This window comes from Amblyomma mixtum, chromosome 5 (genome assembly GCF_055824585.1).
Source record: "Amblyomma mixtum isolate Tamu chromosome 5, ASM5582458v1, whole genome shotgun sequence".
In the NCBI taxonomy this organism is placed as follows: Eukaryota; Metazoa; Arthropoda; class Arachnida; order Ixodida; family Ixodidae; genus Amblyomma; species Amblyomma mixtum.
In genome coordinates this window covers 39,976,847-39,989,158 of record NC_143016.1, presented here as the reverse complement: position 1 = coordinate 39,989,158, position 12,312 = coordinate 39,976,847, and the positions used below count along the sequence as shown (strand labels likewise).

Sequence of the window (12,312 nt, the reverse complement as noted above, 5' to 3'; positions counted from 1 at the left end):
TCTCGTTATCTTTGTATCTGTTCTCGCTGTCAGCTAGATCATAAAGCTAATCGCTGTGAAAAAGGCGAAGAAGGTGCATTTACTGGCTTGAGTCAGGAGAAGTTCTTCTCCAGCGTAAAAAATGTAGAAGCTTCTTTCTAGTGCAACAAAATACAAATGTAGTGGGATGCTAAAGGTGAAGCACGGCCACTTCTTAAAACAAGTTCTATGCTATTCGGTTACAATACTCAATAAGTTTGCGTTACGTGTCAGCAAAAAGCTGTCTAGACATATAGTTCTATAAAATGTACTTACCGTAACCATATAATACACGCCTTATGAGTTCAGTTTCAGCGTCGACGTGTTCTTCTGAAAATGAACCCGTCTTGGTTTCTATTCGTCGAAGTCTTGAATTTTGCTAAACCAATATGCTACATGATATTCTGGTTTTTATGATCATGTGTGACCGAACGATAGTACTGATCGCCATAGAAGCATTCATCGTGTAGAGGGAAAAATTCATCTGTTTGCGAAACGAATGCTTTGAACATTTCCCATGTATAACACAGAAAATTTTTTCACTTGAGAAGTGAGAGGCTGCGGCAGAATATTTTTCCTATGTCATGAGAAGGCATTCCAACCGCACGCAATTTGTAGAGCTGAATATTTTTGTCACTGACTGCCAGATGCCAGTAGGCGGCTGTAACTTGTCAAACACTCAGTTGCACAGATCGCAAATATTTACGCATAGAAGCAAAAAAAGCGGTCTGGAGTCAGCTTTCAGAACTGTTTAATTGCTCTTCTTGCGTAATTCAAACTTGCTTTTAATTCATTCGAAGTACGGGATTTGATTCGGCAAGAATACTTATATTTGTCATACTGCAGGTTTCGCGTTTTATGCTCAAATGGCGTCACATTGACGTAAGCTTATGAACCAAGAGATTTCCTCCGTCAAAAAAAAAGTTCTTTTCTCTTATTTTTACGTTTTAGGTTTTCTTGGAGGAAGAGCTCTCTATCCTGAATAGAAAACAATCCATCGTGTGCTTTTAAAAACAAGATATTATGCACTGCTTGCGTGCACGGGGAATTTCATTGAACGCTTTCAAAATTCTTAAAATAGGAAGCTCGATATAGAAGAAAAATCATTTCAGGAACGGAGTGTCAGACACAGCAACGTCAGTTCTTATAAAAATCACACAAATTAGATAGTCACTTACCTAAAGTTTACTAATTTACTTTTATCTACTACAGTCCGGTGGTTAGTGCTGATCGTAAGTTGTAACCCTTAGACAAGACGATGCATATCAGCTTTTCAAACGAAAAAAGCGATATTGTCTGAAGGGCTGCAACTTGAGAATATGCGATGCTTTTTTTTTCCGCACAAAATCGGAACTGAGCCTAGGAGGCAGGCAGGGAGTTCAATGCAATTGCAACATCTGCTAGTAATGTGAAATAGCCATTTGGAACAAGCTTTGCTATTCTACGGGCTTTGCTTTCTTTGCTTCGCAACTTGGTTAAAGAAAAAGGCCAGTCATCGCCACTACGTTCCCGTAGTTTTTGACAGCAACTAAGAAGAAAAAAATGCATGCCCTTGAGCAACAGAGCACGCAGTTGGAATTTCGCATCGTAGTTATTATAACGCGCTACTAGCGTACAATGCGTTTGCGCTCACCTACCTGCGCGCCTGATGAACTCAGTTCCGGCGCTCGTCTTTAAGCTTCAGTTTAGTCATGACGAACAAACTCGCCCGAACAGCCACCCAGAATAATTTCGGCTTGGGTCAAAATAAAAAAAAACTGATTTCCTCCTGCTGCAGGGCTTCAAAGAAACATTTTTTATTCGTTTCTAAGGCTGATATAGCATAATTTTGTGTCTAATAACTTGCAGTTGGCACTATCCACCAGAGTGCGCTATCCTAATATAATTTCCACTTTTTGATTAATTAGGTTGTTGACGAGTATTGCTTTGTAAAGCACTCACGCCCGATGCATCTGAGAGTATATAACTGAAATAATTTACTTTTTATTGCAACTCCCTCTTTTTTTTTAGTAATATTCGAAAATTCTCACTAACTTCCGAGGCATTGTTATTATCGCTAATGAATAGAACGATGCAGGCTAACCATGGTGCCCACTGAAAGAAGTGAACAGCCACAGAAACCAAGGAGCATAGGTTACGTCATTTTTTTCTAATTTGTGGTTTTCATCAATGGAAGATTAATAAACGGAAAAGAAAAAACAACTTCATGCCGCCAGTGGGATCCGAAAACACAACCTCCGAATTACGTAAATCGGAGGTAATGGCTTCGGATCTCACCGGCGGTATGTGGCTGTTTTTTCTTCTGCTTTTATTAGTATTCCATTTATGAAAACCACAGATTTAAAAAAAAAAAGAACGTCCCCTATTTCCTTTGGTTTCTGAGGCTGTTCACTTCTCTAATATGTGTAACGAGCCCCTCATTTCCCTTTCCTTGTGTGTTCATGGTTGTCACCAGTTATTCTGGGCGACCATAACAAGGAAACTGTACTTCGTTAAGCGGAGCACAAAAGCGCCTTTCATGCCGCAAGGAAAAAGCCGCTGAGCAGAAGTGATCCGGCAAATAAACAGTGTGTGTCCACAGCGTATGTGTGTTCGCACAAAGCGAGCAAACGACCTCAATAGCCCAGTTCTCCAAATCGCTCCGTCGTGCTGAGGGCAAGACCAAGTCGTTAAACATTCGTGACCTTAGCTCATTCGCCTGCGCTCAGTGTGGCCGTTGAGTTCCCTTGTCTGGTCGTGACCCCATTTTCCTTTTAACGGGAGGGAGGTTCAAGAGAACTTCACTTTTGTTTTCGTTCCGGAAACATCCTTTGCGTTGCTGTTTCTTTTTGTCGCAGAGTATTGTTTTCTTTTCGGCTCAGCCGCGTGAAAACTAAGAAAGTGCCTACAATGGTGGCTGATGTCCTGCGCATTTAGCGAATACGACCAATTTAGCACCAGTTTTAATGGCCGAAGGTTATTTGAAAGGGAAGTACATTATTGATTCTTGTGACCTACCGACAAAACGCAATTTGAGAAAATACAACAGTAATTGTGGAATGGGACTAATCACGTTCCTATTTGTTACCAATCGATTGTGAGGACACCTTCAAACTCCCTGTGGCATGTGGAACACTGAACTCTACTGAACTAATGCTTAACGTCACAAATACTCAAAATGTGTTTCTTCTCTCAGCACCGCGGACAGCAATAAACACATTGTGATTATCAGTCGACTGCATTACGAAAGAGACAAAACTGCAGTAGGTGTGCCGCACATTTTAAGGCTGAACGCAAAGTGCTGGGCGAAATCACAATGTTGTGCGCGCTTTCTAACGCATTTAGAGAATTTTGAAGCGGCCTGTGTGCTGCGTACAAAAATTTCTACCTTGTAAAAACGCCTTTATTCGCTCATCCCTCCAACCGCAAAATGGTACGACCCTCGACACCAGAAAGAAAAACCTAAGGGCTTCTCGGCCGTACATTTATTATTTCACCTGTGTGGTTCGTTCCATTGTACAGTTAGATAGAAATTATTGCTAAATCGACTACCGAGCTTTAGTGAGTGAATTTTGCGTTGCTTGGTAAAATTCGGCTCATCATTTGTCGCTTTTCACTTCCAGGTTCTTGAATGCTGTCCACCGTGATGAGCAGAGACCGTCGAGCATCTGTTACACTGGTAAGATGATTCATTGAGACGAATTAACTCGCTTTTTTCGTTGACCTGTTAATGGTTCTTGCCGACATCGGCTGGAAACTGGATGCTGGGAATAAAAGCAGGCCTTTTAAATTGCTGTGCTCAAAACAGAGCTATTAAATATGTTCTGTCTTAATTCCGCACAAATCAAGTGAAATAAGACTCACAGTAGCCCAGTCCTGGATTTCCCGAAATATGACGCTGCCGTGTCATGGCGGTTTTTTTTTAGCAAAATAACGCATTGAAAATCCTTCTGGCTTACATGCCTGCATTTATAAATCGAACGAATGACGTGTCACTCCGCGTTATTTGGCGATCAATGATATTTCGGTTGTTGGCAAGACTTTTTAAGGTTTTTTAAATATACGAAGATCTAGTAATGAGTGCATCATGCGTAAAGAGCTTCTTACTCACTAACTGTAATCCCTACTCTCCGCTTTTCTTTCAGTCAGTGTCGCCTCCTGCTGTGTAAACGGTCGTTCTTTTCTCGTGCACGAGAAAATCTGAAGTTAAATGGAAACTTGAAGCGGCGTCGTTACATATCCGGTAACATAGTCCTAGGCACGAATGATGGAGAGCGATTGAATTGATTTCAAAGAACAGCAAAGCAGCGCTTTTACTTCTCTTCCAGTAGAAAACCAGGCAGCTGCCACCAGGTATTCTTTCAAGTTGGGAATGCAGCGCGAATTCTAGTCTTTTCTGCGTTTAGATGTCTTAAAGGAAATGTGTTTCGTCCTGCAGTGCAGCCGCCCAGTAAACCAAATGCTGAAGCTGTATTCTTGAATACTATCAGACGACAAAGTGTTGAACCGAGGTGTAAATACCGCTCTCTTATATCTTTCTGCGCAGGTAAAAGAACGTACCTCGGATTCAGTCACTTTGGTTAACCTTACTTTGAAGTCTCAGGCTTCCAATAGCAACGCATAAGAGTGGGCCGGAAAACATTCAGCGATCCTTCATTTTCTAGTAATATTTTCCTCCGAATATACTACATGTGCCAGAACATTGTGTGGTGTTGCTGTCTTGTTTCTTCGCCTGCTCTGTGCAGTAACTCCGTACCATTGGCCTTCGATCCATTATTCATCTTTTGTTTGTGGTGGGACAGTTACCTCCGATTTTGCACGGTACGTTGCCCGCGGTTTTCAAATACCGCAGGCAAGGAGCATTACGCCGATTGCTTGGATTTGCTGCCGACCGGAGGTTCAGGAAATGCGCTCCGTGCCATGAACTTTGCTTCGTGCTCTGCGTCTATCCCGCGTGTACTGTTCCTAGTTCCACGAGACGGAGTCATATCTACAGAATGAGCGGATTTTACGGCCGTTTAAACTTGGTACTTCGCCATCTGCTCTACTCGAGCTCTCCGCTTTGTGCCGCTGCACGGATCACTAGTCATCCAATGCACAGAGGGCGCTGGCACCCGTTACGTTTTTACGCGCGAAAAGGCAGTTCGGCTAAGAGGGCGCCACACTCGGCACGTTCTTGGAATACAGAGTGCTTATACTTTCGAGAAAACTTTTTTTCCTTCACGGCAAGTATCTTTTTTGTTTTTACTTAGATTATTGCTATTTCGAGTAAGCAGGCACCGCTGGTAAGCGAATAAAAAGAGATTCTTTTTATTGCGAAAAGAATGCAACTCCTCTTCTTACGTTTTCATGCAGAATCCCAAAGGAAAATAACGCTAGCGTTATCCAGGCGTAACTTTTTCTGGTTTTAGTAAGTGGCTGCTGTCAATGAGTTGAAAAGTTTGGTTTTTACGTAATTTAAGAGGCTTGCAGCTGCTATTCGCGCCGCCTTCTCACGGATAACGCGTCTTCCAAATTAGTTGGGTATCAAAGTTTCCATGAAAAAAATTTACACTCTCGGATATTTGCTGACAACCAGCAAGCTTAGCTTACTGGCCTCACAACTGCGTATAGAGGCTGTTCAGCGTATATACTTTTCTTTCTTGTAATCCACCCCATCAAGGAGAGATAATCTTAGCCTTTTTTGTAGCGGTGGCACATATCATAGTGTTCAGGCCCGCTATGGAGAGACCAAAATCGGGCTCAGACGCTTTGGTTGGTGATTTAATGAGAGTTTTAGTAAGGGTTGTAATAAGTTGTAATAAGGATAGTTGTAATAACTTCGCAGTTAAAGAAAAATTCGTCCTGGTCCGCGGTTCTTTCAGTTCTATTCAATTCTTCAGTTATTTAAATTCGATTCAACTGAAAAATAATGGTAATGCTTTCGCTCATAACAGTTGATCTAAACAGTGTTTCGAGTGAAGAATAGCCATTTAGCAAACGTACTTTTGATACGTCTTCCGAAAAATTTGTCATCTTAGTCTTCTGCACACATCAGACCAAACCCTGCAGAATAGCCGGTGCTCTGTTCACGTTGACTACTTTCGACAATTCGCATCTCATTTTTTCTTTCTTCATTCTCCAGCCCTTACCCCTTTTATGCGTGTGTTTGTTTGTTTGCGTGCTTGTGAACAAGACCAAATTCTTTTTGAGGTTGCAGCTGTAACACGCAGAGCAATAAATCGAACCTCTCACGTCATCGCTTGTCATCTTGTTAGGCCCACGTTTGGTTTTCTTTCTACAGAGCTTTTTCTTTTGTTCTATTTCTGTATTCTTTTTTCAAGTGCGTAATATCAATTGTTTAACAGGGATTTATTTGAGATATAAATTTTTTTCTCCCTTTCATCCTGCCTATAACATTAAGAGAACAGATGCATTACATACGAATCAATGATGGATTGCAGGAAGTAAACAGGTAGAAATGAGCAATGTGCCTCTACCGCCAACGTCTCGCGGTGCTACCCAATTCCAGGGCCGCAGCCATTGGTCGTGTGGCCCGTCCGCTCATCTAACAGCAAGACAGGCGCAGTAGTAACGGGTGTTTCAGACGAAACAATTACGCAGGCGAGTGGTTCGCTCACGCTGTGAAAGCGGATTGTTGCTACGCCCGTATAAACATCGAAGCAAAAAAAAATGAATTAGCCGAACAAGTTCAAGAAACGGCATCCGCGTCGCGTAGGAAGCCGCGTGTGGTAGACCCGATGTTTCCTCGCTGGCTGCATTGCCGATGAGATGGCAATGTCTCTTCCGCTTATCCCTGCGTGACGGTTCTGCTGACAGGTTTTTCTCGAGCGTCTGTCATTCCATTTTGGGCTCACTTGGATAGGTTCGCGCGAGCGCCACCGGATGACAGGTTGATACACAACAATGGTTGCGCGATAGAGTTTTCGCGTCAGAAAAGCGCGCCGTTGTTCTTTCCTTGCATGCAGCTTCTTTAGAAGTCTGCCTTTTATTTTTTGCTGAAAAAACGTATACATGCAAGTATAAAAAAGAATTCTCATTACCCGTCTCTTCACATTGTTTCTCACCTTTCACGAGCTCTGAACTGCAAAGCAAAAGTTTCGCTAAATACGAATGTTTTATTGCGGTTAGGAACGTTTAACTGGCTTATGTTGAACGTCACGCTCCCTAAATTTTCCTATTTTATCTGACGGAAGAATTGCTGGATTCTCACTGCAGTTAAGCACCAGAGAACTTCAAAACAGCAAGCCGTGTTTTCAGTAACCGAACAAAAAGCTAACCTAGCTGAAGGGAACTGCTCGAAGCACTGGCTTATAAATGTACCCTCCGAACTTCTTTGCCTTGCCGTTAGGATACCCGGACGTACTTTTTTGGACAGTTAAAATGAAAGCCACGAGGAAGTACATTTCTCCTGTCTCAAAGTGCCATTTCATGATTTTTGGGCCAAGTAGTGCAATTTCATATTTAACTGCAGAAAGTATTTACATGGTGAGAATTGAAAGGCGAAAGCACACGTGTCCACCGTTTCGTTTTGTGCTATGCCCAGCTTCATCTAGGTAATTTCGTCCTGGTGTGGCGGCGTTCGAAATCATTGTCTTATCATTTGAATTTTTAGGTTCACTGCTACTTTCCTGCTTTCCCTCATTAGTGGTTAGTCATCTGGCATTCAAAGTCTCGTAAACGAAGCCTCATCACGAATGATGTACTGGTGGCGTACGACATCCTTAACCCCTTTTAGGCCCCGCCGCTAGCTTGAATGCTATGAACTATCGTCGGATGTATCTCTGACATGTTTAGATATCAAGAGTAAATGACACTGGGAGGAACTGGGCCACAGTAGTTCGAAATAAAAATTGCCCAAGTTCGGAACTTGTCAAGGTAAGTAGCAAAGATATCGGCTCTTTCCTTGGCACATTTCTGGTGCTTGAATTTCCGTACGCAAGAAGTTCTGCCACATCCCGCTTTCGTTGACAGAAAACAAAAATGGATGAAGCAGTGTCATGGCTTTGAATATAAAATTTCCTGAAAGGCAATGAAAACAATGCGGGCTGCAACAAAGTAGACAAGCTGGACACGTGAAGGGGGCCTCTTGTTAAACTCAAGATAACTGCACGTTCGCACGCTGTTACTTATTATGCAGTTGTGGTTTGTGCCTCTAATTACGTGAGATACACAGGAAACACACTGAGTTCATTGTTGTGCAGTCCTTTGGATGACATGCATGAAATGAAAACTGTCGGCACTTGAAGGCAAGCATTCATTTGAATTAGCAGTGTTTTCGTGCGTCAATATGCGAAGAACTGCTAAATGTGTCCATGAAAGGGGCTCTCACTAAAGGTGCGACATTCCTGGGATGTTAATGTACGCCGCTTCACAAATATCCTCCAGCAAGGAATTTTACATTCGCTTTCTAGAAGCTGTGTTATTTAGAGTCATAACTTTAATTTCAGCGTCTCAGCGCCTTTCCCTCTCCTCTTCTCACTCCCCTGGCCCCGCCGCTGACGGAAGCGGAAATACCCGAGGAGGAGGGGTGGGGGGCGGAGCTTCCTGACCCACCAGAGCGAGTCTGCTAACTGGCCGCGACCATGGAAGCTGCGTGGCGCCGGAAAGATTCTAACCAATAGCCATATCTCAACTTGCATACGGCCGCCGCGGTGGCTCAGCGGTTATGGTGCTCGGCTGCTGACCCAAAAGACGCGGGTTCGATCCCGGCCGCAGCGGCTGGAATTTCTTTGGAGGAGAAATTCTAGAGGCCCGTGTACTGTGCGATGTCAGTGCACGTTAAAGAACCCCAGGTGGTCGAAATTTCCGGAGCCCTCCACTACGGCGTCTCTCATAGCCTTAGTCGCTTTGGGACGTTAAACCCCATAAACGAAACCAAACCAATCAACTTGCATACGCAGCTGCGAGCGACGGAGGAGGGTGCCCGCATAAAAAAAGAGAACGGCAAGGACTGGCGAACTTTCGCGCGCGATTGTGGGTTCTCTGCTGCGTGTAGAAGTGCATTACTAAGGCGAAAGCCTATAATACTTTATCGTTGTCGACAGGAGGTTGTCAGCAGAGGTTCCACGCTTATTCTAGTCACACCAGAAAAAAAAATCTTTGTGCATGATGAGATTCGAACCAACATCCATCCGTACCGCAGCCGAGCGTGCTAATGGCTAAGCTACTTCCTGCCAGCGCATATGTAGTTCTCCTTGTCTAGGACGCTGGAGAGTGTTTGCAGAAAGGCGTCGAATCAGACGGACGCCTCCCAAACGCCCTCCAGTGTCACCAGCATTTAAGATTCACAAACAGTTGTGCACTTAACATCTTAACCACACATCAGTGACACTAGCAGCAACACCGCGCAAAAGGCTTTCGCCTCACAGCACTTTAGGTGAACAAAGTGCACCCCTGAATTTTTATTTGGGTCAGGTGCTCACGGCGAGAGACCGTAGTAATTGAGCAAGTTTATGTACTCTCGGAAGGTTTTTTACAGCCCTTTTAATATGGAGCTTGAGTAAGCATCCTGTTTCAAATATGTATTAGAAAACCATGTATTCACGTTGAAAAAGAACACCCTAGATTACAGCAGCCACAAAAAGGACATGAATAAAAAATAGCTGGCGGTTTAGTATTGCTAAGCACGAAATACTGTGCGAAAGCACATTTTTTTGTACAGGTGTACACCACCGCCACGGATCTGAAAGCGCGATTGAGGTGTCCACTGACCCAGGCAGCCAGTTATGCGTGTCTTCAACATTTTCATCGTCAATGCAAATTTACTCAATGTGCTCCTGCGGCGGGACAAGGTTAATTGGAGATATATGGGAGAGGCCTTTTCCCTGCTCTGGGTGTAGTCAGGCTGATGATGGTGATGGTGCAGGCGGCTTATGTTCCAGTGCCGCGTTTCTGCAGCGCTGTTGTCAACGCCAACGCGGGTTCTAGTGCCGTGTTTCTACCACAATGTTGTCCACGTCAACGCATACAGCATACATCTATCTGTCACTACCTCCACATAGCTGAGAATAGCTCAAAGTGCAAACATTAGTTTTGTAGTAGTATTAGTTGTTGACTAAGATGATGTGCAATACACAGCGCCATAGTGTACTGCAGTTTAACGAATCATAGAACCTAACTTTTGTTTGTTGTTGTTTTCTTCTTCGTAATGATCAGTAAATTATTATTATACATGAATTAACAAGTCACATTATTCTACGACCTCTAAATAATTCATAATCAAATTTCTTTCTCGTGCTGTTCCGGTTACGATGTCAAAGCCGAACGATGAATGTGACGTCAAAGTGTGATTACAGGTCACGTGAGGCATGAAATAACTGCGATGCAGTCGCTGCTTCTACATTCGTTGTCGTTCCGCCTCTTGAGGAAATCTGGCTTCAGCACTGGAGTGAAGTAAAAAGGTGAAGCAGCGATTATATCGCAGTTTTTCCATGCCTCATGTGACATATAACCACACTTTGATGTCATAACCATTGTTAGGCTGTTGAAACCGAAACCGAAGCAGCATGACAAAAAAATCAATTATAAATTATTTAGCGGTCATAGGCGAATACCACATGCTGATTCAAGCTTAGTAGTGTCTTCCGCATCATTGTAGAGAAGAAAACACGCCACCAAAATTAGTTGTCTATAGTACTTTATCACGAGGCGTCTTCGGGTGCGGTGGTAGCCTAGTGCTGTCGGGCAATGGCCAGCAAAACTGATCCGTTCGCTCCGCCGCGAGTACGAATCCCAGTCGCGCATATTTATTTGATTTATTTATTCTTTCTTCCTTTCACCTGGCACAAACTCACAAACATTGCAAACCCACAAACATCCAGACCAATGGCACAAACATGTCAGGATGTTCGCAAATCTATAAACATCCCAAGGCCTTGCTCGGGGATAGATATGATAACGGTGCTTTCGCACTAAATATAAATTAGGAGGCCTTAAGGGAACGAAGTCAGATGCCATGTATCGTAAAATTGGAGGGCCAAGCATACCTACGCTATAGCAATTAATTCGCGCTCTGTTCTGTTGCAGCTGCTGTCCGCCTGCCTCATACCCTGGTGCATACCCTGGTGCGTGCACGGCTCCCGCACTGAGCGGGTGTTCGCTCAGCTGAAGGCTCTGCGCGAATGTGGGCAGCGGGCGCTCTATGAATCAGGAGACAACGACACCGGTGAGCAGACCATTACGTTTTGGCACTGTGGGTGTGCTCGTGGTCACTTACGGTGCTCTCTTGCGGTCGCTAATAAAATGTTTAAAACAAAAATCTTTGAAAAAGCTGCCTGAAACATTGTGGTTATGGAGAACGAAACTGGGGAGAGGAGACGCCCTTTTATCCAGCAGGTTTTTGAGCACGCAGTTGTAAGTATTGCGGGATCATGTTCAAAAGTGTCGGAGGGATCAACCCAGCTCGGTCTGGTCAAGCCGCTGTAAGGCGCTGCTGTGTGATATGGGCTCTCTTGATCGATTTTTTTCGTTTTATGTCTCGTTTATAATACTTCAGGTAACTTGTTCGCTCTGTGGAGCAGGAATTTTCTGCGATGAAATATACACAGGTTTCTCCATATGAAAGGGAACTAACTGCTAATTTGCGCAAAAGGAGAAATATATGGTAATTTCTCTTCTAAAGCCTGTGGGTTCCTACGTGGACACAGGCCACCACCCACCGCGGGTTCGAGCTTCGCGCGAGCCAAGGGCCCCGATCAGCCGTCACCACACACACACTGGGACACCGTTGCAGCGCACTCAACCTCCGCTGGGAGGAGAGCGATTCGCCGCAAAGAAATAGGCCTCCAAGTTCACGAAGGAGACGTTTATTCACGTCGTCCTCCAGCTGATACACACACACTCAATAGTCACCCCGTCCCGGGGCGCGCGAGGAGCAAGGCTCCACTGCGCGCACGAAGCGACTCGAGCAATGTGCGCCGCTAGCACGCCGCTGCAGGAGAATGTCCCCGCGGCAGTGCTGTGATCTCGCTCTCGTGTCGGCCGTTGGGCCGGTTGCGAGAGAGAGTGGGCAAACAACGCAAGGTACGCCTGTCGGAGGTCGCCATGGACCCCGCTGGACAGGCTCGAGCCGCTGCAGGTCAGAGGACACGTGCGGGCGAGCTCGAGTAAGCACTGGTCCGAGCGGCAAAGGCCGGCAGGGACAAACAGTAACGTACGCACCTTTCGCTGTCTCGGAGGGATCTCTCTCTCTCTGGGCCCCGCTCGGACGGTCGCGCGGCGCGCGGCCGCCCAAAGCGGGCTCCCGAATTCCCGCCAAAAGGCGCCAATGGCAAAGGCCCTTGGGGAGCCGGGGCGGAGCTGTGGCTAAATGAC

At 44.9% G+C, this 12,312-nt stretch overlaps 1 protein-coding gene across 3 annotated transcripts in view; it reads left to right on the top strand.

Annotated features, from left to right (window-relative positions):
- The window catches only part of LOC149341856 (calcitonin gene-related peptide type 1 receptor-like), a 128,034-nt gene that overhangs the window by 91,554 nt on the left and 24,168 nt on the right, over positions 1-12,312 (top strand). For 2 of the 3 annotated variants that reach the window (XM_089544102.1, XM_089544101.1), the window contains 2 exons: positions 3,621-3,676; positions 11,026-11,164. In XM_089544102.1, coding sequence (XP_089400228.1) covers positions 3,629-3,676; positions 11,026-11,164 — 187 coding nt within the window. In that variant the 5' untranslated portion in view covers positions 3,621-3,628. The remainder of the gene's footprint in view (positions 1-3,620; positions 3,677-11,025; positions 11,165-12,312) is intronic. The other variant, XM_089544103.1, reaches the window with a different exon arrangement.